Source organism: Arvicola amphibius, chromosome 6, assembly GCF_903992535.2.
Source record: "Arvicola amphibius chromosome 6, mArvAmp1.2, whole genome shotgun sequence".
In the NCBI taxonomy this organism is placed as follows: Eukaryota; Metazoa; Chordata; class Mammalia; order Rodentia; family Cricetidae; genus Arvicola; species Arvicola amphibius.
In genome coordinates, this window is record NC_052052.2 from 13,505,723 (window position 1) to 13,533,304 (window position 27,582).

Here is a 27,582-nt window from a genome sequence, read left to right on the forward strand (position 1 = left end):
ATACATTAAAAATGTAAATTTAAAAAGAAAAGTTGAGGCCGGATGTGGTGGTGTACTCCTTTATCCCAGCACTTGGCAGGCCAAGACAGGCAAGGCCACTTAGGTATACAGAGTGAATTCCAGTCTAGCCAAGGCTACATAGTGAGACCCTGTCTCTAAAACAAAAACAACAAAACCCAAAACAAAATGCCAAGCAAGGCTGTGTGTACCATGCCTGTCTGTGACCTTAGGGTCGGGGGTGAAGACAGGAAGATCTTGGAAGCTCAGGACCAGCTACCCGGGCTGAAGGGCGAGTTTGATAGAAATGAGGTAGGGAGCAGTCAGGGGAAGATGTCCTGAAGGGCTCTTCTGGCCTCTGCATGAGTGTGGCACCCGCCTGCATAGGCAGACATCATACACAGATACAAGAAAAGGAATCCCCAAATGCCTAAGCAAAGGCAAAAAACCAAGCCAGGAATATTAATTGGTACCAACATGGTGCCAAAGACCATTTCCTCATGTGGAAATCAGCTGGTTAAAGCGTGCCTCCCAGTCTCACTCACAGACCCGGGGCGGGGGGAGGAGGGGAGAGGCAGCACTCCTCAGCTTAAGAGTAGATTCATGACATATATCTCTGTCAAAAGTCTCTGTTCACACAGTTCCAGGGACAGGTGATGTGGGCCTCCCCTCTGTATGCTGTGAATATGTTTTATTGCCATTGGTTAATAAACAAGCTGCTTTCAGCCAATGGCTTAACAGAGTAAAAAGCCAGGTGGAAAATCTGAACAGAGATAGAGAGAGAGAGTAAGCAGAGTCAGGAAGATGCCGTGTAGTTGCTGAAAGAGACAGACACCAGAGAACCTTACTGTTAAACCACGAGTCTTGTGGTAATACATAAGTGAATAGAAATGGGTTAATTTAGGGTGTAAGAGTAAGCTAGAAATATGACTAAGCTATTGGCTAAACAGTAATTAATGTAGTTTTTGTGTAATTATTTCGGGTCTGGGTGGCCGGGAACGAACAAGCAATTCCTACTACAGACAGGGACTCACCACCTCCCGAGGCAAACATTTCTCTTCAAACACTGGATGTGGTGAGTGAAGCCTCTGCCTTTTGGTGTCACCTGGGACAGGAAGGGCACACCCCTCACACATACCTGAAGATGTCCCATAAACTCCAAGAATTCTGGCCGTTCAATCCTGCAGTGTTCCTCATGTGACACGGTGTTAAGCCACCACGCTCAGTGTCCTTTCTGAGGTGGGAGAATAGAAAGCTAATACCTGAGCTTTCCCTAAACCAGACCTCTGGGGAGAACAGGACGTGGCTCAGAAGCTCACATCCTTGCTGTCAATATCCCTGCACCACATGCCACTTACACTGCCACATGCTGAGCCTGCAGTCAACCCCAAATAACATCTGCTTTTTAGGTGCCAGCAACTTGTCTCCTACTCTGCCCTAGGCCACCCCACCACAAAGGTCTCTGTGACCTGGAATATGAGAAGCGATGCAGGAGCGTAGCTGTGCTCTTGGCTTCACAGACCAGGAAACTGCAAGGCCTTCCAGACAGCGTACAGTGTGGGCCTGAGCAAGGAAGGCCTGCACGGGAAACTGAGGTCAGCCTGGAGGGGCTACACTCTGATACCTCTGTCAAGCTAAAGACAGAAGCAAGACAAAGGAAGCTCTCAAGGCCTCTGAGAGACGGGTGCAGTAGCTCTGAGATTCTGAACAGCCCCCCTTGCCTCCTCAGTATCCCTTCTGTCATAGACATGGTCTGTTTTGCTTCTGAGATCTCATTAAATAGGAGTATAAGCCTGTGACGATGGTCACCAGGACATTTTTCACTATAACCAGCATGTGTGAACACAGCAGGGACAAGGTCACATAGACAAGACTCATGTTTGATGACATTTTGTGGTAAGGAGAAGCAACAGAGAGCAGAGCAGGTACCCTTCTCACATGCTTCTGAAATGAGAAGGGTACCTGCTTCCCACGGTAGGAGCAACTCAACTTCAGCTCAGGAGGAAGGAGAGCCCTGTACCTAGAAAGGCAGCTGGAAAGGCCAGCTGCCTCCTGTCTGTATGACCAACATTCCTTTTGCACCCACTGGCTCCAAACTCATGATTTGCATATTTCCTGTCAACAGCAGAACCCAGGAGTTGCCTCACATGTACCAGTGTGAAGCCCAGAGAACTGCAGATGTCCGTAACTCCAAGGGGCTGGGCATGGGCGCCCTTCTGGCTGTTACACCAGTGCAGTTTAAGGGTGCATGTGGACATGATGTCCGCAGACAGGAGAAGATCAAGGGCACGGCTCTGGTGCCTGCTGCCATGCATCAGACCCCTATGTGCTCTGAACTGCCCAGAAGTCATCTCTTCAGAGACACAAAGTCCTGCTTGCTGTGAGCAGAGTCCCACCTCCATGGCCCCAGGAGCTAGATTTGGCAGCACACAAAATAGAGATTAACCTTAGTTGTGGTTGGCTGTGTTGTGATACGATGCAGAAAGCTAGTCACCCTTGTTTGTGTGTCAACAGCTGCTTCCGCTACAGTTTACAGAACATGTCTCAATCTGCCCACAGACATGGGACAGGTATTCTGTGGAAATTCCTTTCAGTACACACAGGTGCAATGATCCCCTGAGCAAACATACCAATCGGCTTAGGCATGTGCAACTTCAATGCCAGCGACGCTCAGAGCGCACATCTGGACCACGGCTGTCCTTCTTTACAGCCTTTCAGTTCTTTACTTAAAGGGAAATGAAGGTGACTGGAGGGGCTGGGGATCTGGCGAAGCGCCTACACTTAACATTGCAGTGAGTGCCTCTGCTTGCACGCTCCACACAGAGATGCTGGCTCCGTGGAGTCCTAAGTCCTAAGTGACTCGCCACACGGGACTCTTGGGTACCAACCACCTCAACTGCCTAGAGCTGCCTTTTTTTGGGGAACTCGTTTTGGGCCAGAAGCTTTGAGTACCTGTTTTCACAGTTAGAAAAACTGTAGAGGCTGGGGAGGTGGATCGAGAGCTTGTCAAGTAAGCATGAAAATGGGAGTTGGGATCCCCACAACCCACATAAGAAGGTCATGGCAGCGTGTGGCTACAACTGGCGGGTGGAGACAAGACCATTCCTGGGGCTCGCTGGCCAGCCTGTCTGGCTAATCTGTGAGTTCAGGTTTATAGAGAGACCCTGTCTAAAAAAATAAAGTGGAGATGAACAGAAGAAAACATTCAATGTCAACCTTTGGCCTCCACACATGCATGCAGAGGAAGGGCACACCTGCACACACTCATACGCAAGTACACGTGCATTTGCATGTGTGAGTCCACATAAACACGGTCCCATGCAAACCAAAACTGTATGCTAGGAAGGCAGGGAATGTACCCAAGTCAGAGGCTGGGAAGGAGGCAGCTGGGACAGCTGTCTGGGGTGACGTGATTAAGACATATTCTGTGCCCACACCAGGCTGACTGGCCTCCTGGAACATCCCAGCTGTGGGGAGAAGCAACACATAATGTCCAGGCTGTAATACATGTATGCATGAAAACCTGCCGCCATAAGAAATCAACACAATGTCCAGGCTGTGATTATATGTACGCATGAAAACCTGCACCATAAGAAATCAAAGAGGGCAAGGAGCCCAGAGGTGGCTCAGAAGCCAGGGGATGCCACTGGGTACTCTTACAAGGAATTTGGGAAGGAAAGCCCCCTGCTTCAGGAAGCATTGCAGGACTCTATCCTTGATTACTCGCCCCAAGCAACTGTCTGTCTGTCCATCACAGTAGCCTAGGAAGTAAAGCACTCTGGAGAGACAAAGGGCCTGACAGTGGGGAGCTGGCCTGGCTTCTAGAGATGTCTTATTCCAGCAGAGCCACAGAAACCTGAGCGTGACTGAATGCCAGACGGTTACAGGGACCCAGAATTCAGGAGGATCAGAGTCCCCAGTGCTGGCTTGGGGGGGGATCATGTTCACAAGCGATCTGCCTTTCTACATACTCCTGCTTTCTATTTAGTTTTTTTTTGGCAGATGAAATTCAGACAGTGAACACCAAGGCAACCAATGCCCAGACTGCAGTCGAGAGAGGCCAGATGATGGGAACTGCAGTGGGTTCTTATCACTAGTCTCCTGGACACTGCCCATCTTCCTATGTAATCAGAACAACTCGACTGCAGAGGACCCCACACAGGCTGAGACAGTGGGAAGTTCTGCCCCCCAGAGGCAGAATGTGTTTTCAGAGCTGAATATAGGAGTGGCACACGTTAAAACTAAATACTACTAATCACGTTACCAAAGTCCAAAGCAAGAGACACCTGCAAACCTTTGGACCCAAGCAAGGAAAAGGGCACAGCCCCACGTGAAGTGATTACGTTCTCTATTACCTCAGGCTGACTATGTCCCCTGCTCTTCCTCAGCCTGTTCTAGGAGCTCAGAACCCAAGACCAAGGTCCTGGGCTGACATTCCTGGAGGTGAAAAGCATACTGCCTTGAAATGCAAACCTCACTGAGGCAGATGGAGGGAAAAGCCTAAGCTCTGAGCCAGTCATTCTTCCCTAGGTCTTTCTGCTCCAGTCTCCAAGCCATATCCATGGAACTCTTCAGAATCCAACCTTAAGCGTGTGGGGACCATGCACCTCTCCCCATAGTCTCTATCCTGATCCAATCATGGGGAACACAACTGCCAAGAACTGCCTTTCCCACTGCCCAGAGCACAGTCATGGGCTGCCTTGCCAAGTTCACAGCTATGCAGCGCCATGACTGCTGAATGGTCTCTTCAGCTGCCATAACAGGAACTGTCAGTGCCTGCCTGTGTCCTCATTGTACCCCAAGGAAAGACTTCCTAAGAATCATTAACTCTAGTTACCAGACATTTACTTGATGCCTTGATGTGGGTGTTGGCTGAGCACAGCATAGCCAGGGACACTGATGACATACCCATCACTGGGCCAAGGCCACTCTTGGACACAGAGAAGGCACCCACATGGGTAACCGCTGCAAGCAAAGAGTGTGAGTGTGTGTGTGTGTGTGTGTGTGTGTGAGAAGAAGTCAACTTGTGTGCCCGAGTCACTTAGTGGGTAAGCGTAGAAAAGAGCCAAGGACCCCCAACTCTGAGGTGGCTCATTGAGAGCTGTGGGATTTCACAGGTGGTGTCTGTACCCTGGGCTGGAGAGGCCTTTCTCAGCTCAGACATGGCTTCCCAACTCTGCAGGGTTTCCCCACCACCTCCCACTGTCCCACAGGAGTGGACACTGAATGCCTACATCCAGACAGGGCTGTACCTCAGAACCCACAGCCCAGGGGGACAAAGTTTCAGAGTTCCAGGACACCACAGTGACAAGGAACAGAAACAGCCACAGCTCTGAGATGGCTACCAAGAGGGACGAGGAGCTGGGAAGCCAGGAAAGACCATCTACCGAGCACCCCAACTGCTCCTGCGGAAGCCCATGAGCTCCTGGGATGGCCACAGAACACCAGCCTCGCTCTCCTCTGCAAAGTTCTTCCAGGAAAGCGGGGTTGATTAGAAAAGCGAATCACAGCTTTTGAAGATCCTCTCAGACCCCAGACATGGAAGAACACAGGGCTCCTTCCCACCCTGATCCTGGACCCCCAGACTCTGGCCTTCATTTAAGTTTTGATTTCAATCAATTGCACACCCCCTAAAATTAACTTATAAGGCCAATAAATTGCAACCGCATGTTTGAAGGTATTATCTGCTCCGAGCTAGGAGCCAGGGATCGCAGAGCACAGGGAAAGATGTCTGGTGCAGATGGGAGTAATCAGCTCTGGAGGAGCGGTGCCAGCCCCCTCTGCAGTGACAACATCTGGTTTGGGGCAGAACCAGAGGCTAGGCCAGAGCTAAACCAAGAGCTGGAGTGGGCCAGGACCCTGTCTTCTCTGGGAACCTGAAAGATCAGGTGATGAACCCGGGCTCCTATCAGCCTACTGTGGTTGCTCTGGCTGGTGAGATGGCCCTGTTCCCAGCAGCAAGAAGTTACTGCCCTGCACTGGAGAGTCTACTTCATGTTCCTCCCCAGAAGGACAGGTCTCAGGCCATGTAGAAATTCTGACTGTGAACCAGACAAGGTCTGGGCCTAGAAGAGCTGACTCTGCAGGGAAAGAGTGTCTAGCAATCCATGAGTTTGCCGTCTCTGCTCCCTTCTCCTACTCCCACAGGGAGCTGCTGGCTATACCATCACAGGCAGACACTTGGAACTTGGGGGAGAGAGATGGAACAGCTGGGATTCCAGGGCCAGGGTGGAAGTGGTGGAATCTGAGAGGACTTGGAGCAGGTGGTATTTGACACAGTCTGTCTCTGAGGCGAAGCGTGCTTACATCCTGGGCAGCTTCACAAATCAACCCTTTATCTAAAACCTAGGCTGTCTGGGCACTGTTATCACAGGCACTCTCCAAGAGGGGGAAAAATCATTGTGATCATTTCTGTCTACAATAGCAAAGAAGAAAGGAAATAAATGGGGGGAGGGGAGCTGGAGAAGTATAGTGGGGGGGCAGGGAGCAGGGAAAGCAGGAACCAAGGGACTTCAAAGGCAGCCAGGCAGGACCCCAGCTTGGCTCCTTGGATCCTACTTGCCCTTGTTCACCTTGGGGACTGCTAGCCCTTTATCCCTAATTGAGAAATGTTCACAGGCCTGCATGTGAGCTACATCCCGTGGGAGTTATAAGCCAGAGGGGCCTGCATGGCAGCCACCCTGGCCCCAGCCGCCACTCGGACCAGACGGACCCCATGTGCGGGTGATTAACTCCAATTCCCTGCAAAGTCAAAATCTTTACAGATCCAGGATCAAAGCTGGGGCCTGAAGATAGAATCTAGTCTCTCCTTGGATCTCACGGCAGAGAACCCTCAGGGAGGCCCTGAGCACGGCCCGTCTCAGAAAGGGCTGGTGTGGGCTCCCTCTCCTTCCGTCATCTTCTAAGGAAAACTAGCAATAAAGACAAGGTCACAGCAGGCAACCATGACCACATGCATGCACTGATAAGTTGTACACCTGGTCTAATGGCAACAAGGCCATGGCATCTAAGCCCCTGCATTTTGTTTGCAATGTGTGTCAAACCCCTGCTCATAGCAGGTTCAGCGTGGCCTTCCCTGTGTAAGGGAGGGTTAGTCCAGGAACATGAGGCTCCCTGAAGAGTCATAACTGCACAGTGTTCTTTCTCTATGAGGAGACGCCTGAAAGTTCCTCATAGGATAGGTAAGGTGATTGAAGCCTTGAGCACAGATTAACATGGCCTCTACTCTGTGACTTTCCATGATCCAAGAATTCTGAACTACTGGAGACTATCAGAAGTTAGAGGTGGGCTGTCTGTCACACACCCCTCCCATAGGGCACAGCAGTTTCAGTCACCCGGCCTTCCAGATCTGGAGCCAGCCTGCCTTCCTGGACGCTCAGGAACAGTCCAGCATTGGGTAGGATGTCTCCTCCCAGAGGGCCCTGTGAGTTTGGTCTGTTTCCAATATGAAGAAAAGACAAGCACACAGTCCCAGTAAGGGCTCTGTGGCTTCATTCATGGGGTGACAACTAAGACTTCCTGTGGTCAATGGCAGGGAGGGGTAGCAATGAGGAGAGAAAAGCATGATCTGCCACCCCTGCACACCAGGCAACAATGTGGAAAAGCCCTCAGTGCCACACAGAGGCCTCCTAGACACCTAGGCTCAGACTCCAAAGCCACTGACACTCATACAAACACCACCCAGAGGCTGAGAATGGGGGCTGAGCAACAAACCAAGGTGCTTACAAAGTTAAGAAAAAGATGATCTGTTTTCTTAACATTTGACCCAGAAATGGGTGGTTCAGTTCACCTGAGTCCTCCCACATGTTCTCGGGAGATTCCTTAGCCTCTATGACAATGGATGGTATGATCACATACAACCCCCAAACTTTCCCTCCAGTCCTGCTTCTCCACCCACTGCAGGCCAAGCAGGGAACCTCCCCGTCCCTGAGGGCCTCTGCACTCTCTCCCTTCTCTTGCCAAGCAACACACTTAGAGCCCCAGGGTCTGGAGAATCCAGGATGATCTGCATCTGGAACAGAAAGGGTCCATCCTGCTGCCTTCCTTAGAACCCGATGACAGAACAGAGACATCCACCATAATGGCCAACCAAGTCCCTCAGAAGTGAGCTGGGGGACAAGCAGAATCAAAGGGGAGCAGAGTGAATGGCAGCCCAAGGCAATGCTTCAGAGCCACTTCTCTGAGGGAGAAACACCTCACATCTAAGCCTTTACGTACTCAGGGCCATCCTCACCACCAAACCTAAACATACAGCCCCCAAGGACAACGGTGGGACTGGGTGGTCTCCATGGGTTCTGCAGAAGCACACGAGGCAGCTCAGCTCCACACATGTGGAGACCCAACACACACTTCTGAGAGGCACTCTCCACTCCTACCTGACACTTAGCTGGGGCAGGCTGCCTTCCCAGAATGCTCTAAGGCAGTCAGTGAGGAACTTTCAAAGCTACGAAAGTGCCAAATATGATAGGCTAACTCTGCTTCTGAACTCAGAAGAGACAAGGTGTGTGCACGTCCAGGGTGACAGTCTGGGGACACTAGTGTCAGAGCTCCTCTGTCTGGCTAGACCTTTTGGACATTAGTCCTCAGCTCTACAGTTACCTCGTGGAAAGGCAATGTGTCTCCACTTTCCTAACACCTACTCATTCACCTGATTCACTACACACATACATGTGTGTGTATAGACACACACACACACACGCACACGAATGACTCTGGAGTTAGGTGAGGGTGTGTCCTGGTTGGTTTACATTAACTTGGCTCAAAATAGTCAACTGAAGAAGAGGAAACCTCAGGTGAGGAACTGCCTCATCAGACTGGCTGTGGGCAAATCTGTGGAGTGGTGGAGGGCCTGGCACTGAGGGAAATGCCACCCTTCAGAAGGTGGTCCTAGATTATAAGAAAGGTAACTGAGCAAGCCATGAAAATCAAGCCAGTACACAGCACTCCTCCACGATCTCTGCCTGAGCTCCTGACTTCCCTCAGTGAGGAACTTCAACCCGTTCCTCCCCACGCTGGCTTTGGTCAGTGTTTTAGCACGGCAACAGAAAGCAGAGACGAACAGAATGTTTTTGTCCCCCTAGTTCTGCCACGTTCTAGCTGTGAACATGATGAGCTACTTTGTACTTCTAAACATGTCAACTCATTTCTAGGAGGGGATGGTCCCCAACGGAGGCGAACACACTCCCTGGTCACCAGACAGTGCTATCCTACTGTCAATATGACCGCGACATGAAACTGGCTCCACTTGGCACTCCGGCTAAAGAGCTCACTTATTTGAAGCTGTTTCTGGTGGCAAGGTGACATCAGAGAATGAAAAGCTACAAATAAATGACAGAGCTGGTTATTAGCACTGCCAGGAGGAGCAATCGATCCCACAGGGTGGCAAAACGGGAGATGTGAGACCCATTAGATACAAAAGCCCATCTTAACTGTGAAGTAACATTTGTGCAAATGTCAAGAGAAAGGAGATTTGAATCACCACTCTCTGTGGGCATGTCCTGTGAGTCGTGGGGGCCTCAATCTCTGTGTTTTTCACCAGGGGACCTTGTAACTTAGGTAAAAGGCACTATATGGCTAGAGAGATGGCTCAGCAGTCAAGAGCACTGGCTGCTCTTCTAGAGGACACACACTCAATTCCCAGCACCCATATGACAGCTTACGTAAAACCTCACCATATGAGACACGAAGATAGCCACTACACAGACAAGCATGTGGGGGCCACTAAAGTGTCTGGGACCATGGGCTGATGGCTTCCTGATACAGCCTGTATCAGGCTGAGAAGCAACCCTTTCCTCCCAAACGTGAATGGGGGAGACCAGTCCACAGTCTGGATGCTGGAGCCCAGAGCCTCTCTTCTAACTACGGGGTCACCATTTCTCTCATTTCCATTTTTCTGCCTCCATGCTAGACCAGGGTCGAGTCTAGTAGAGATGGAGGCCGAATCCCACCCACCTCAGGGTTTTACACATTGTAAGGTGACACACAAAAAGACAAAACCAAGACCAGCCTTCTGTGGCCGGCAAGTCCAATGTGGTCACTATCTGTCCCTTCACGAGAGTGTGCCAACCCTTGTTCTGGGGTGTGTACGGGGTGGGGGGGGCTGTACTAACTTCGGACTGCATATCTCTGGTACAGTACCTAACGTGAAATGAGATTCTGATTAAACAAAGCCTTCTCTGGAGTCCCTCCTTGAAGAGTAACAGCTAAATGACTTAGTGTCTTGGTGTCTTGGTGGTGTGGCAAAATTTGAGCAAAAAGGAACAGAAACAAGCATACTGAAATATTTTCCTGTGCCGGTGCCCTGACCAGCTTTGGACTCAGAGATGCTCATCTGGCCGCAAGGGAGGAGGCGTGGCTGGTGAGATGCTGGCTGTGCAAGTCTGACGACCTGGGTTTCAATCCCCAGCGCTTATGTAAAAAGTTGGGCATGGTGGTATAATCCTGTAACCCCAGAACTTGGGTGGGTGGGTGCAAGATAAGGAGGATTCTTGGGGCGCGCTAACCAGTAAGTCTTGCCAAACAGGTGTGGCCCAGGTTTAGTGAGACCCTGTTTCAATAAATAAATGGAGAGTGTGTGGGGAGGATACCGGACACTGACCTCTGGTCTCCACACGTACACGCATCCACATTCACACGTCCATACAAACGAGCACAAAATTATCACACATCACACACATGCACCAAAGGACAGAAGGGAGGTGAAAAGGATGTCAGTTTGGGGAGGGGTTACTGGAACCCTCATGACACCTCAGTTCACTATCCCTCCAACTGAGCAGTCAGCACGGCCCCCAAGGTCCAGTCCAAACGGAGTTACACCTGAGAGCCGTGGTATGTTCTCGAGCATCTGTGGCCTCGGCACTCAGGTCACAAACAGTCCAAGCCACATTGTATGTTAGCTGCAAATTTGTGGTTGATCATCTGTGTTTCAGTATTAGCTCTGCCCCGGTCTCGGGTAAACTTCTTATTCTCTCTGTGTGAGCACAATGTGCTGACGGCACCATCCAACACCTAACTCTTACCGAAACAGTGATTCATTTGAGAGGACCCGCCCCGTGTCTCACACACACAGGTGCTCTCCAGACTTACCGCTGCCGCCATTGTGAACGGTAGCAGAGTAATACAATCACCTCTGCAACAGGTAATTCCAAGTTAGCAAGTTGGGTGACCAGGCAGCAGAGCCCACATAGTCACGCTCGTACAGAAGATCTTCCCCGTGAAAGCCCCAAGAGCTAGAGTGCAGAGGGAAACTCACAGGTCTCGGTATTGGTCGAAGGCATTGTTGGCCTCCACCTCCAGCTTTCTCAGTCGAGCAGACGGCATGGCCCCATCTTCCAAAGGAGGATCATACTTGTTACTCCACGGTGACCTGGAAGGAACGAAACAAAGAGATGGTCCTATGAATCATTCCAAAGATGCTTGGCCTGTACACAGCGAGTCCAAGCTCAGTTGTCTGAAGTTCAGGGGCCAAGTCACCAAGAGGCTTTCTGGACAGGCTTACAGAGCAGAGGTTCAGATGTCAGCAGACTGGCTAGTGCAGCTGGTAATGCCAGCAGACACCTTAGCTCCAATCTCACTTGTTCCTGTGGAAAACAAGGCTGCCTATTCGCTATCCTCAGGCTATTTCGAGGAACAGACAGAAAGAAAGCCAAGTGACTTGGCCAAAAATTTTAGTGTTTCCCTGTGTCCACCATTCAAGTGGTCAGCAGGTGCCCCTCGCCTCCCTGACTTGCTGGAGGCTCCTTGCATCTCAGACAATAAGTTTGAAGAAGACAGCAGTCAGTTACTGAAAAAGGCAGGAGGTGTCTGGCTCCTTAGGAAACACAGTCAATGAACCCATCACAAAGGGCTAAGCACACACGAACACCATGAAGCAAAGAGAACCATTCCAAAGACTTGCTGCATTTTAAAACCACCTTTGCCACACCAGGAGAACATTAGGTCAGCAAGAGCGAGGTGTTCTAAGAAGGTCTCCTTGCTGATTGGTTCTCAGAGGAGGAGGTCACAGGTGGGTGTTCAGAAAGAAGAGAATTAACAAGTGAGGCTGGGGGAGGCTGTAAAGATGGCTCAGCCGTTAGGAGCACTTGCTGCTCTTCCAGAGGACACAGGTTTGATTTCCAGCACACACATGGCAGCCCCCAACCTTTAACTCCAGTTCCATGGGATTCAACATCTTCTGGTCTCCAAAAGCACCAGGAACGCACTTGTTACACAGACATATACACAGGAGAAACATTCATACACACAAAATATTAACTAGTGAGGGAATAGTAAAAAGGAGGAAGAGATGTGATGAACTGGAGAGAAGTCCTTATACCCTTGAGTATGAACACGCCCTGATGCTGCTACACCCCCAGGACTCACACCGCCTTCCTGATGCGGCTCCCCCGGGACTCACACCACCCTCCTTTCTCCCAGGGGTTGTACATGTTCACACACTTTCATTTTAGGATTAATGTTAAAGGAGGAAAAGTCTGACTGTTGTCTCTTGACCCCCAACCTTGGAGAGCTGTCCATAGAGATGTCTCTCCCTGGTACCCAGCCTATAGCAGGGAGTCGCATGAAATGTGGAAGCCAGGGATCACGGCAAGGGAATGGCTGTAGAGTTCCAGTTTTCTCAGGGATGGCCCAGAGTGCAGAAAGGAGGGGTTGTTGTGTGGTCTCTTGAGGGCTCTAGGCTGCAAACGTGCCTACCCACACAGAGCAGGTCAAGTCCCTAGGCTCAATTCCCAAACAAAACAAGAAACCTCCTTTCCAAGCTCAAGCCTGCCCACCTCTACCAACAGAGTTGAAGACTGTAGACAGATGTGGGGAGGGGGCACAGCCCAGAACTAACTGATGACGGTCTGTGGGGGTGCTTGCCTTTATGGCAGCCTGACAAACTCCGCAGGGTCCTTCAGGCCAGCAGGCGGGGAGAAAAGATGGAATTGGGATGGCATTATATGCCGGCAGTCCTGGCTGTTGTGAAGCAGATGCAGGAAGATCCAGCTTGAGTCTAGCCTGAGCTACCTAACTAGGCCCTATCTTCAAAATACAACAAAACAAGGGAAAAAAGGAGGAGGGAGAGGAGGAAGAAGAGGAGGAGGAGGAGGAAGGAAAGAAGCTCAGAAAGGCTTCTTTCCTCAGCTCTCAGAAGACAGCTGAGGGTAGGGTGCTGGCAGCTGCCACTACTAGTCAGCAAGGTTTGGGCTCGTCTACCGGGGACCGTGTACAAGAACTCAGGCCTGTGACCTGGACCACAGCTCCCCTGAGAATCTCCTGACACAACTGTAAGCAGGGCACGTCTCCACCCCCACCCCGCCTTTGCCTTCATATCTGTCTTCATAGAAGACCCAGCTCAGGACTCTCTTTGAAAGGCAACCTGGAGCCTACAAGGTGACACCTGCTGACAAGCTTGATGACCTGACTTCAATACCCAGGACCCACATGGTGGAAGGAAAGAACCAACTCCCCCTAGTTCTGATCTCGAGTGTGTGCGTGTGTACACACACACTCACACACACACACACACACAGAGAGAGAGAGAGAGAGAGAGAGAGAGAGAGAGAGAGAGAGAGAGAGAGAGAGAGAATAAATAATGTGATTTAAGAACTTTAAGGCTAGACAAGAAAACCAAAGCAACCTGCTAGGGCACAATCATCCATCCCATTCCATGCAGACTCGGAGACTCGGGCCTGAAGAAGCCTGGAAGTGTGTTACACATTCCTCCTGCCTCACAGACGACGGCATTTCAAGCCGTTGTTAGGGCCTGGAGCCGGGGTAATTGTAGCTGGGGGAAAATCATAACATTACCCAGAATATTGTTAGTGGAAGGGGCACTCAGAACACATTTAAGAGCTTAAATGGAGGCCATTTGAGAAAAGACAGATGGACAGGAATGCTTAGATTTCCAAAGGCAGGCCTTTCATTTCCCCAGAAGGCTTTTTGTTTCAGCTAACAGGTTTCAAGCAGCGCTGCTGGCAGCAGCTGTGTCATACGGATCTTATTTAAGCAAACGATCAAACACAGGATGGAAATGTGTGGAGAAAATCAGAGGACCTTGAAGTTTCAGATCCAGAAGGGGAGAGGGGAAGTCAAACTCTCTCCTTACCTCCTCTGCTCCCTGTGAGGCTGGAGCCCTCTGGAGCTGGAGTGGGGCCTGCAGGGTGCCCTGGAAGAGCTGAAGCCCTTGGGGGAGGGGCACAGCAGCCACCTTATGGGGATTTCAGAAACAGTGCTGACTGAGACTTGGCTCCATGACACCTCTCTCAGGAAGCCCTAACTAAGCCGTGCCTGGTGAAGGCTTTCTCTCTGGCCATGTGCTCCCTGGCCCACCACATGGCTGTCACTACCAAGGACTGCCCTGTACATCCTGCTGGGGGACCAGCTCTCAGAACCCTACCTTCCACATCACACCTGCATGGCACTTGAACACCCACCCAACAGGCATCTTTAACTCCATCTCCAGGATTCTTCCTTCTCTCGACAGTGACCACACCTTCCAGCTGCCACCGGCCTGTACACGGACCTCTCTCCACTCCTTTCAGTCCCAGCCCCAGTCCATTACTCTCCGTCTAACGTCCATTGAAGCAGGAATGGGACATCACCAAAACCAGTTCTCTCATCTCTCACTGTCAAACAAAGGACAAGCTCTCCGGCCCGAGACTTCAGCAGGTGAGAAGGTCAGCCTGGCTTTCAAGGCCCTTCCCTATTCTACTGGTCTAGATTGTGCCTCTGACCTACCTGCTGCCCTCACAGACTTCTAGATGCTTAGGGCCTGCGGAGCAACCCTATCGCGAGTCCGTTTACCATTTATTATAAAATAAAACTCAGGGACAAATAAAGATAAGAACCCAAGACAAACACAACGACTAGGACGCATGCCAGCTCTGTCCGCTCCCAGCTTGAAAGGGGCTTGTGCCACCTTTAGGCCCCGCCTCCTCTTCGCTGGAGGTAAAGCTTTCTCAGTTTTGGGGAACTCTCTAATCCATTCCGACCAGCTGAATGGTTTGAGCCCCGCCTCTCAAACCAATGTCTGACTTCACTGACCATCAGACCACAACACCCTCAACTCCAGTACTCTAGAGCACAACTGGGGTCAAGACGCCCCTGCTGCGGAATAACCTTTTTGTCCACTGGGAAGGTGTGCTGCTCTCGTTCGTTGGTTTAATAAAGAGCTAGATGGTCAATAGCTAGGCAGGAAGATGTTAGGTGGGACTGGTGGACAGGAAGAGAGAACACTGGGATAAAGAAGAGTCGCCAGGAGACTTGGGGAGAAGCAAGATGAACATGCCATGCTGAAGAAAGGTACCGAGACACGCAATAGAATGTAGGTAAGAAATGTGAGTTAATTTAAGCTGTAAGAGCTAGTTAGTAACAAGTCTAAGCTATTGGCTAAGCGTTTATAATTAATAATAGTCTCTATGTGGTTATCTGAGAGCTGGCTGGCAGGACAGAAAATTCTGCCCACACACCCCTGGCTACCCACTCTGCCTCTCCCTCTCTTGCCCTGTTCTCTTTAGCACTATGTTTGCAATTTTTATCACTTATGCAGTGCACATTATGACCTCACAAGACAGACTCCAGGAACAGAGCCGTGAACAGGACCTGAAGCAAAGGTGGTCCTTAAAGAGTGATGCTCCCGCATGCTCTGCTGGATGAGTGACCACTACTACTTCTGCTCGCTAGAGCAGAGATGACAAGGGGTGGACTAAAGTCCCAGTGCTGGTTTGGAGCCCACATGGCTGCTCCCAGACACCCTGCCTGTTTCTCCAACACCAGCCCTCTCCAAAGAGTGCAGTGTGGTCTCTACTAATCCCAAGCCCAGTGTGTGAAGCCCCAGGGAAATCCCAGAATGTTCTGGGGATTCTCACACTTGGAGTTTTTAAGGGAAATTATCTCAAGTGTGCCAGGCATTAAAGACATGCGCCTTTAATCCCAGCACTTGGGAGGCAGCAGAGGCACAAGGATCTCTGTGAGTTTGAGACCAGCCTGGTCTATAGAGTGAGATCTAGGCCAGCAAGGAACACATAGTGAAACCATCTCAAAATAATTGGTTAGTTGGTTGGTTGCTTGATTGGTTAGTTTACTTATTAAAAACATCTAGTCCAGCATCATCTGCTTCACAAAGTCCTTCTGGAATTGACCATGGCTTCTTCTGGATTCCCCAAGGCCCCGAGCCAGCTCTGAACGGTCTGTATGGATCACAGCATAGTTCATAAGCCACTGGATGTGTTTTCCTGGGCAGGGACCAACATCAACTTGGCCTCTTACAGCAGGCCACATGGCGGATGGCAAAGGAAGGGAGAGAGGAAGGAAGGACATGCCACCCCACGGGGCAGCTGGCTTTGAAAGAGTGTGGCTCTTCCAAGACACTGAGGTCCTCTGTCCAGTGCTCAAGGGGAGGCACCCAAACATGCCTGTTAGTGGACTGGATGGATAGCTGAGAGGAGGAGGAAGAAGGATGAACAGAAAGGGGTGGACGGTCCATGCTGCAGAGGTGAGCACTGCGGTGTGAGCTCACCTATAGGAGTCTCCGTCTCTGTTATAGTCACATAAAAGGTAGTCCTTGCCCACCACCTTGTCTCTGGCGATTTTCAGGGGCTGGTCAACAGATGACAGGAGATCTTCACACAGACTGGGGACCTGGAGAAAAGGGGAACAGGGACAAAGTGCCGTTAAAGAGGCTCCAATTCAGGTCCCACCTCCAGGTCAGGTTTTGACGGCTGGCTTGTAGTGCCCTGCCACAATTCTGAGTCTGTTCCTCTCCACACGTGCCCAACACCAACTGTAGCTCTCTATAAAGAAACCTGGTCGTAAGTTGTCGTGGAGCGTGACTTCCAATGTAGTTTTCTTTCTAAACCCGGGTGTGGCTTTAATTACCTGACCACCAGGGTGGTCTATGGGTATGAGGACTTGTGTGCTAGGTATTGGTCTCTAGAGGACAAAATACCAGCTCAGGCCTTGAGAAGAAGGCGAACACTTCAAATACACAGGAATGCAAAGAACTCAAAGAATAACCAGGCTCTGGAGAACTCCCACAGGCTCCCCCATGCCGGGTGGAGTTTCCAGCACTTTCCAGGCCCCTGGCCAAGCATTACCATGCTGCTCACAGCCAGCTGTATCTGCTACAGAGGTGATGTCCATATGCTTTCCACAGTAGAGAGCAGCCAGCTGACCTCCTCAGCTTCACCTGGGTGAACAGCAGAGGGTGATGGGGAAGGCAGCTTTGCGGCCCAGGTGGGCTGAAACAAACCACAAGGTACTGCCAATTCCCACCATAGTCTTTGAGGGAGCAGGCTGGGGCTGCCTCCTCCCAACACAAACATCGGTTTCCACCAAAATATTCCAGGAAGAGATGACAGCCCTTGCAGAAACGGATGCCTTTCTGCTTGAGTCACTTCCCGTTTCCATGTCCCGACTTTCTCATTTCAGGGTCTGGGTTCATCGTTTACCAGGCAAGGGGCTGCTAACATACTTACAACTCTTGGAAAAAGGGCTGCCAACAGAGGGGGCTATCAGTAGTTCGGGTCCTGTGTCCCTCCCAAAGGCCAGCACCACTAGGACAACCAGGCTCCAAAGCTGTACGCTGTTGTCCTTGGGCACATCACTGCTCAGCTTGGACAGTGCCAGCTGCCACTAGAACATCCCTTGCTCCATGGGATGGTCCATCTCTTGCACACACATCAGTCCCTGAGAAAAAGTACATGCCTCCAACCAAAGAATGACATGCTTGTTTTCAGAACTTGGTCGGGAGGTGGGGGATCTGGAGAGATGGCTCAAACACTGGCTGGTCTTCCAGAAGACCCAGGTTTAATTCCCAGTACCCACATGGCGGTTTACAACTTTTTGTAACTCCAGTTCCAAGGGATCTAATACCTTCACACCAATGCACATAAAATAAAGTTAAATATATATATATATATATATATATATATATATATATATATATATATAATATTTTTAAAAATTAAAAGAAAGAAAACAGAACTTGGTCTATGTGCAACTATGTACCCAACCAACCTGCAAGTGGGGTTATTTTCAAAGTTAAGTGACAACACAGAGTCTCTATCACCTCTAGATGCCCGTTGGGTGTTGCATATGATGCTGGGCCAGTATGGCAAAGCATTCACCTGAATGCTCACACCAGGCCATCACGTAGGTCACCATTATCTTTTTTTTACAGATTACAGATATGAAGCCCAGAGTCCTTAAGCTGCCCAAGGTTCACACCCACAGCCAGCAGCGAATACAGAAATCCAATCGGGACTAGGTAACTTCTAAGATCCTCCATTCTGTCTCTGGATAAGCACAAAGGCACAGCTCCTCCCAGCCTCCACTGCTGCTCAGTTACAGCCAGAATCCTCTACGTGAGATACCCTGGCTGCGGAAGGAAGTGTGCCACAAGCTTCCATGAGGCAGCTCAGTCTGAGGTACTGGCTTTGTTTTATGGGCCCAATGAAATGACCCTGGCACCTGCATGTCACCTTTCATGCTGTAGCTTGTCACCAAGGATACAATCACGTCACTGGGCTATTGCTGGGGACTCCTTGCACAGGAAAAACATGTATGTCAGTTAGTCCTGGCACCTTTTATTCCTCTTCTTTTGAACCTTATGTCCCACTAATACTGCTAATACTGTCTGCTACTGTTGTCTAGCAATGTCAGCCCTCTTTGCACCTCAATACATTGTGCTGCTTCAGATGGTGGGAGCCGAGGGATGTTTGAGAAGCTGGTCTCCGGTCTCCTTTACCAGTCAGGCTGGCAAGATGACGGTAGCTGTCAGGCAAGAGGCTCAATTTCCAGCTGGGTACAGCTGTGTCCATTTGTAGTCCTAGCTTCTGAGGGAGGAGAAGGATTTGAGCCCATGAGATCAATGTCAGCATGCCCAGGCCTGGTGGTACAGTCCTATAATCCGAGATACTGGGAGGCTGAGGCAGGAGTCAAAGACAGCCTGGGTTGTAGAGTGAATTTCAAGCCAACCAGAACAACTTAAGACCTTGTCTCAAGGAAAAATAGCCGTTTAAGAAAGCAGTTCTGTGGCAGGGTGCTTGCTTGCCTACTATGCATGAGGTCCTGAAATTAATTCTCAGGGTTTCAAATAACAAAGAAAACAACCCTACCACCAACCAAACCTCCAACCCAGCCTGAAGAGTCACAGCAATGTTAGAAAGACAGAACCAGAAGATCTTTGGCCACTGCTCTGCTAAAAAAATATATAAATAAATAAAAACAATTATTTTTTAAAAAGCTGTCAAAAAGAACAGGCAATCCATGTCAGAGACTAGATGCTCCTGAAGAGCTGACCTGGGGTCTGCAAGCCCACAAACCCTAGCAATCACTAAAGAATTTGCACTTCAGCCGAGCCCCTGCAGTGGCAGCACACAATAGAACGTCATGGAGATCATGCAGGGTGCAGGAGATGCCCCGAGCACAAGCACCCGGGATGGGTCATGGCTGGCTGGCTCTCCGCCTACTCATGTTCCTTAAGGATAAGTTCTCTAGTTGGGCCACATTTTCAAGTTCTATTCTATCAGTCCCTCTTCTTCTGATCGAAGACCATCTAACTTGGAGCTAGATAACAGTATAGTTATCACTGGAAACAAGTACAGGCCATACAGTATGGCAGGGAACAGCTGTCACAGGGTTCACTGGGGGTACCACCCACCAGTCCTGCCTCTCATTCTGCCATCCTTCCACCTTCCCAGGACTGGCCTACAAGCTATCCCCTCAACACGCAAGTTTTTTAAGAACCCTCCCCATTGAGGGTTGGTACATAAACCGTAAGATGATCATTTAAATGTGAATTTCACATTTCCAGTGAAAACCATTTTAGTCTGACCCTGTCTCAAATGTTACATGGGACGGTTATTTTTACTTGTCAAAACTAATGGTCTAAGCCGGGCGGTGGTGGCGCACGCCTTTAATCCCAGCACTCGGGAGGCAGAGGCAGGCGGATCTCTGTGAGTTCGAGACCAGCCTGGTCTACAAGAGCTAGTTCCAGGATAGGCTTCAAAGCTACAGAGAAACCCTGTCTCGAAAAACCAAAAAAAAAAAAAAACTAATGGTCTATCACATTCCTCTCTGATGCCCCACTGCTCCTGAAGACCCGTCCTGTCCTCCAAATTCAGAGGGATTCCTGGAGTAACACACTGGTCTCAGTAGGCCCGAGTGCTCCTGAGCTGGCTGTCCTAATACCACCAGTAGACTAGTCTTCCCTGCCCCCCTGTCAATGCTCCTGGGCTAATATACTGTGCCCACAGAGGCCAAGAGGGCACCCCAGCCAAGCACCGTGTCCCATCATCTGCAGAGGGTTCTCAATCTCTGCTCAGGTCCCATGGGAGGAGTGTGGGGTCTTGTACCTGAGATCATGCTGCAGAACAATGGCTGTTCACCTCTGAAACCCAGTCAACTATTCCAAGCTTCTGCCCTCAGTTCTTCCCACCCATGGTGTACGTCACACTTTAGGACATCATGAATCTAAGTTTACGGAGCAACTTAAATGCATGACCTGGTCCAACTAGCCAAGAGTCCACTTTGTGCTATGGGGTGGTGGCTCTGCAGCCATTAAGGTGAGGGGCAGAGCCAGAAGTAAGGGCTTTTGGTTGCTCTCCAAACTGTACATCTGACTTACCTGCCACCACCAGCACCAGTCTTTGTATAGAACCTACACCTAATCTATACCTAACACCCAGGCTGCTGGGAGTTCAACTTAATTTTCAGTGACCTGGAACGGTAACACTGTGCTGCTGGGAGGGCCTGTAGGGAAGCCTCAGAGCACAGCAGTCTTTATTGAACAAGAGTGTGGCCACAGCCAAGGGGCAGAAACCACTGGGTACTCTCACCTGGCTTTGGGTTTAGCCCAGGCACAGCAAAGAAAGGTTTTACAGGGGACAGGACAGTGGCACAATACCTGTAGTCCCAAATACTCAGGATGCTAAGGCAGAAGGATTACTTGACTCTACAAGTCAGAGACCAGTGTAGGCAACACAGCAAAACTCTGTGCCAGATAATGGTAATAATAAGACATAAAAGAGATGAGTGTCTGCCGTCATGGGATCAAGTCTGTAGGCGCTGACATCTTCAGCCCCCAGGGCAGATCTTCATAGACACTGTTTTAAAGAAGAGACACACAGGACCCGAGAAACAAGCTGCCCAGAGTCACACAGCCAGTGGCCAGCATCTGAGGAAGGGCACAGTTCAGCTGGGATAAGACATCCGCCACAGTTCTGCTCCTGCCCAAATGGCGTGTTTTCCTACTATCTAACCCAACAGCTGATTGCATGAGAGGCGACACAAATCAGAAGCTTCCGGCCACAAGCGAGCCTGTGCATGCTGTCATATGGTTCTACTTTGCCTCTTCCTCTTCTCCATTTGTTATTAATGTTGAAAAAAATTGTTCAACCAGAAAAAGAAACTTGAGATGAACCCTTAAAAAAAAAAATCACAAAGGCCAGAGTGGTTCAATTCTCTGAATAATCTAATCCCCGGCGCCCTCGTCTTTCAGAAGTGAACCCTTGGACCTTGGTTTTTTAAAAAATGGCCAAGTGCACACATTCCATCGTTTGATCTGCCTGCTGGCTGAGAGCCCGCCACCGGAGAGATAAGGATCGAAAGCAGACCCTGTCCACTCGGGTGCACATGCGGATGAGTGACGGTGAAATCACGGCTCGAGAGGCCCAGCTGGCCCCGCTCCAGAGCGGGGTGGGTGCCAGAGACCCCAGCGGCCAGCAGAGGGCTCACCTGATCCTTTCCTCCAAGGCCCTACTGTGACACTTTTAAAACAATGAGAGTTCCTAGTGGCGCACATGTCGGCATCCGAAACACATCACATACTGGGAAACCAAACAAGTTCAAACTCTGGTCTGCCCCACAGAGAAATTCCTCCCGCACTGAGTATCAGAGTGCCTGCTGCAGGCACAGGACCAGCTGCCAGATACCACAAGCGACAATGCAGACGTCTGCAGTTTTCTGGCCAGCATGGCCCAGCCATGGAAACAGACCAGATGCCAGGGCAAAAGAACCTGACAACAGTAGGTGAGGCTGGGGGTGGGGGTGTCAAGGACGGTGAGGAAAAGAGGGGGCACATCAGCAGGGCATCAGCACACAGCTCTGCAGCAGGAGTCCACCAGGGCGAGTGTGAAAATGGAGGCGTGCACACGGCTAGAATGGTCCCTGTAAGGCATACAGCAGGCACAGGGCAGAAAAGCAAGCTGTCCCAACCCATTCAAGCTGGGAGGACAGGGCCAAGAGAGGACTGAGGTTTGTGCCCACCGCCAAACTCCAGGCCCCACCTCTGCTCCTCGTCACTGAATATTTGAATACGGTGACCTGCAGGGTGGGCATTATTAACACTGTTATATGTACAAGTGTGAGAAACCCCTTCCCAACTTTAGAAACGCTTAATGCGAGTGAGCCAAGCTGGTGCCCCCAATGGCACCCAGTGGCGGACTAGTGGGCTGAGGGCCCACAGCAACGGAGATGAGACGCCCAACACCGACACAGCATCAGGACTCCGGACAAGCCATGGGCATAACATGAATGAGTGGATCAAGACAGACTGAAAGCAAAGATGTGCTCAGGGTGCAGCTTAGTGCCAGGCACGGGGAGAGGGAGCGTGTGCCCACACCCTACCTACTCTACTCAGTTCTAGGGCTATGTCTGAAGGAGGCTCCACCACACAAGCAATCGCGGAGCTCCAGGTCAGTTTCCGACCTGGAACATTTCGTGGCTGGGGCTTAGGTGATTTTATCACCTCTGTGGTCACCCAGGACAGTGTTCTCAGAGTTCGTCAAAAGTTCGCAATTCTCTAAAGCAAAATCTATGAGGTATAAACAGCCAAGGTCAGGACCTGCCCTCCACCAAGTACAAATTACGTACCCGGAGAAGCAGAAGCAACCATCATGGCCTCACCAGTTTCTCCCAACTCCAGGTTCAAATCAGACCCCTCCTTTTTCCCTTCTGGGACTGATCCCTGAACGCTCACCATCCCTAAGCCTGTTCTTTAAAGGCTCTGAGTGGCTAGCGCCTTATCACTACAAAGCAGACAGGGTTTCATGTAGCCCAGGCTGGCCTTGAATTTCCTGTGTAGCGAAGGATGACTTTAACTTTTGAGCCTCTTGCTTCTTTGTCTTGAATGCCTGGGATTACAGGCATGCAGCACAGCACCCAATTCATGAAGTGCGGGGCTGAGCCAGGACTTGGTGTGCACTGAGCTACATCCTCAGCACACCAGCTTTCTGGAACTCACCAGGTAGACCAAGATAACCTTGAACTCAGAGACCCCTCTGCCTCTGCCTCCCAAGTGCTGGGATTACAAGCATGTACCACTATGCCTGGCAATCTTTTTTGTAATATTTAAATAATTTTGTCTGCACATTTGTCTGTGCATCATTACGTACAGTGCCCGTAGAGGCCAGAAGAGGGCATCAGATCCCCTGACTAGAGTTATAGACAGGGGCAGCCACCTGAGTCCTGGGATGGAACCCGGGTCCTCTGAAAGAGCAACTAGCGCTCTTAACCACTGAGCCATCTTTTCAGCCCCACACAATCTCTAAAGGGAAGTATGAAGATGGCAAAAGCCCTGGCTTCTTCAACTCCGAATTCCTCCAACAACTGCCTCCCCCAGTTGCCCAGCCCACATTCCTGGCCTAGTTCAAACATTCAGGAAAGTAGACTGAGCATGTTATATTCTTACCAAATATGATTACCTGTCTCCCAAACTAGGCCTGTTTATGGGACAACCTAGGTACTCCCTGCCAGTGCTGGAGAGGAAATGCTGCCTCCTGCCTGGTCCTTGGGGAGGTCCCAGCTCTCTCCAACTCACTTTTCTGTTTTTGTTTTCTCCTTATCAACCAAAATGTAGAATCTAAGTGAAGGGAACACCTGTCAGACCCTATTCTGACCCTATTCTGGCTAGAATTCTTCAGCTACACTTCTCTGGTTTCCAAGAGCAACAGTATTTTGTATAGACACTGCACTGGAGTGGTCAGGCAGACCTCAAACAAGAAAATCCTATGAGGGCCAGGTCAAGGCCAGCATCCGTGCTATGCCTTCAGCCAGCAGGGCCTCTTCCTCCTCCTCAGTTTTCTCCCTGAGAGCTGCCTCAGCTACCTATGTCCAGGCAGTTAAGCTGCAGGAGGACTGAGCTCTCTCCTCATTTTCCCGGAGTGGAGAAAAGCCAATAGCCCAGTCCTTGGTCCCCTCTTTAAGGGTTCTTCAAGCAACAACACATACAGCAAAGGTTCTCAGAACACCCCTTGCCAGGTCCCAATTCCATGGCAAGCTTTAATTAAAACAAAACAAGACAAACAAACAAACAAACAAAACAAAACAAGGCTGGAGAGATGGCTCAGGTTAAGAACACTGGCTGTTCAGAGGTCCTGAGTTCAATTCCCAGCGACCACATGGTGGCTCACAACCATCTGTAATGAGATTTGGTGCCCTCTTCTAGCTTGCAAGCATACATGCAGGCAGAACACTGCATATATAATAAATAAATCTTTAAACAAACAAACAACAAAACGAAGCCTTTCAACAATTCCAGAAACTTAGATTTCTTCTGCACAGCAGAATAAAAACCAATGGGAGGCCAATGGGAAAGTTGACCCAAGAAAAATGAGGACTTTGGAGACCTGCTGAGCAGCAAACATTTAAAACAATGGAATTTGAAACACAAACACAGAAGGGCAGTGAAGGCCTCAGAAGAGCCCTGCACACAGCTAGGGGTCCTTTAATTGGGAGAAGATCTGCAAAGCCTGTAGGGCTCTGGCAAGCCTCTGGAATGGAAAGAACATGGGACCTAAAGGCAGCTGTTAGATATGTTCCCAAGAACAAAACATTGCCCTTGCCACCTTCAGCGGCCTCAGGTGATCCCTTCCAGGTAACAGAGGAGCACCTGGCCAAGGAGAAGCCAGGCTGCACTCTCCAATTGTGGGTACCCCCTAAGTCTACGAGGGGGCACTCTCCTGTTGCTTTAAAGAAAAAGAGAGATGGCACACCCCTTAATTCCAGCACTCAAGAGGCAAAGGCAGGTGGATCTCTGTGTGTTTGAGGTCAGCCTGGTTGAGAAAGCATGTTCGAGGACAGGCTCCAAAGCCACACAGAGAAATCCTGTCTCAAAAAACCAGAGGGGAGGGGACGAAGCTGGAATTCTGGACTGTTGCACATCCCTATGCACAGGCAGGTGATATGTAATAGCATAGAAAAATGGTATTACCACTGTGCTCCACACAGAGGGACATCTGGTCATGTGGCCACCAGTGAGGCAGTCACAAATCCAATACCATCTGAGAGAGCTCTCTAAACTAGTCACTTAACTTTACCCCCTAGACACGCAGCCTCCCAACAGTGCAGTGTGACTGGATGTCAGGTTAAGAGGACCAGGACGATGGCTTGCACTCCTGCTCTTCTCCTGAGTCAAAATCTGGGAGTCCACAAAGTGTCAAGTCAGGGGCTGAGATCCCTCTAGGGCAGTGGCTGTTCCATGCAGAGGTGCTGAGAAAGTACTCGCCCAACCAGAAATGCCCAAGTCCTGTGAGATCACAGACAATGGCAGTGATACTGGCACATCTCTCCACTGATGTGTAAAGTCACTGTCCTTGACCTGCCCTGGCTTCCCCAGGACTCTCAAGGGCATGTGTCCATGCTATGATTAACTGCAGATCAGTTTGAAGGATGAGCATGTGCTATGTCTGCCACCAGCAAGGGACCTATGAGCCCAAACCCAGACCCAAGACCAAGACAATTCCCAGGTTTAACAGACATGCATCTGCACTCATGCAGTCTCTGCCCAGCTTGCTGAGAATCTCTGGACATGATGCATCGCTGGACAGACATGTATCTGTTCCCATGCAGTCTCCACTCAGTTTGCTGAAGGATCTCTAGCATGAGAAGTCAATTTCCATGGCCCCCAGAAGCCTGCACCACATCTAGAGTCTCCAGCACGCTGCCCTCTTCAGTGCAACTTCTCTCCATCTTCAGTGTCTCCTTTACCTGTTCCAAGAAGCTTCCCCTGAAGCTACCCATCAAGGTGAAACAAAGCTCGTCCCTCTGAGGTATCCAGGGTGCAGTGCTCTGGACTCAGTCTGGAATTCTGTGCTCTAGCTGCTGGCATCTTGCAATCAGAACACTTGTGCTCACCCATACAAGACTCTCACAAGATCAGTTCATTTACGTCTCCTTGTAGAAGTAGGGGAAGGTCACCAGACCCTGAGAGTCCAAGTCATTCCCTCACCTCACGTCCCCCTCAGCTACATGTAACCCCTGACCTCAGAATGGGCATCCACAAATCCCACCAGGCAGCAGTATGGGCACACAATATGGCTCGGGCTGAAGTATGGAGAAGGGCCCAACAGAGACACAGGAGAACAGAGGGAGATGTGACCCATGTGACAATATCCAATCAGACCAGTCATGGTGAAGACTAGGTGAACAAGGCAAGTCCAGGTGCTCATAACCAGATGTGGTTGGTTTGTTTGTGTTTTGTTTTTTGAGATGGGTTTTTCTGTGTAGCTTTGGAGTCTGTCCTGGAACTTGCTCTAAGACCAGGCTGGCCTTGAACTCACTGAGATTTGCCTATCTCTACCTGAAACCAAAGGAGTGTGCCACCCCCGCAGGTCAGATAGACGTGTTCTTTGAAGGTGACCTAGACAAGAACTTCTTACAGACACTGGGGCTGTGGGATAATGCTCTTGTACTCTGTCAAGATTTGTCACTCGTATTAGTTTAATAAAACACTGATTGGCCAGTAGCCAGGCAGAAAGTATTGGCAGGGCAAATAGACTAAGAGAATTCTGGGAAGAGGAAAGGTTCAGTCTGCAGTCACCAGCCAGATACAGAGGAAACAAAAGGAGAACGCCTCACTGATAAAAGGTACCAAGCCACGTGGCTAAACAAAGACAAGTATTATGGGTATATTTAAGTTGTAAGAGATAGTTACTAATAAGCCTGAGCTAATAGGCCAAACAGTTTATAACTAATATAAGCCTCTGTGTGTTTTGTTGGGACTGAATGGCTGCAAGACCAGGCAGGAAAGAAACTTCCGTCTATATGCTGGTCAAAGGGGCATCCTGGAGAGCTGACTGGCTGTGGAGAGGTGGGCCCAAGAGCAAGGGTGACTAGAGGTTCTCTAAAGACACAAGTGACCGAGGGAGGAGTATAACCAGAAATGTCCTCTGAATTGCTCTAGGGAGGTGTGACTATACTCACACCCTACAGGCTGGCTGGGTGGGGGTCTGTGAATGACAATGGGGCATGAGAAACAGTCTCCCTGGCCCCCAGCAGCCTGCGCCATATCCAGAGAGGCTCCAGCATGCTGGCCTCTCTCCTGGACTCATGGTCAAGGTTCTCTCTCTGTCACATGCAGCCTTAGGGAAGTACTGGAGGTGACCGTTGTCACCAAGGGCCAAGCATGGCTCCACTACTGCTGGAGGAAGAAAGTAGAGCAGAGGGTATGACTGAGAAGAGTTCATGTCCTGATCAGCCAGTCAGCAAAAAACTGACCACTTCTGAAGGGGCCACACTTCGCACCAAGCAGGCTGAATGCGGAAGGAAAAGGCAACTGGCTGACTGTTCTGTGGGCTGTGTTTTTTATCCAATCTCATGTCACAG

General features: G+C 50.2%; 1 protein-coding gene across 1 annotated transcript in view; it reads right to left on the reverse strand.

Moving 5' to 3' along the window:
• Positions 1 to 27,582, reverse strand: part of Capzb (capping actin protein of muscle Z-line subunit beta) — a 104,883-nt gene that overhangs the window by 17,505 nt on the left and 59,796 nt on the right. The window contains exons 3-4 of the mRNA XM_038333740.1: positions 16,496 to 16,617; positions 11,249 to 11,362 (exon numbers count right to left, since the gene is read on the reverse strand). Coding sequence (XP_038189668.1) covers positions 11,249 to 11,362; positions 16,496 to 16,617 — 236 coding nt within the window. The remainder of the gene's footprint in view (positions 1 to 11,248; positions 11,363 to 16,495; positions 16,618 to 27,582) is intronic.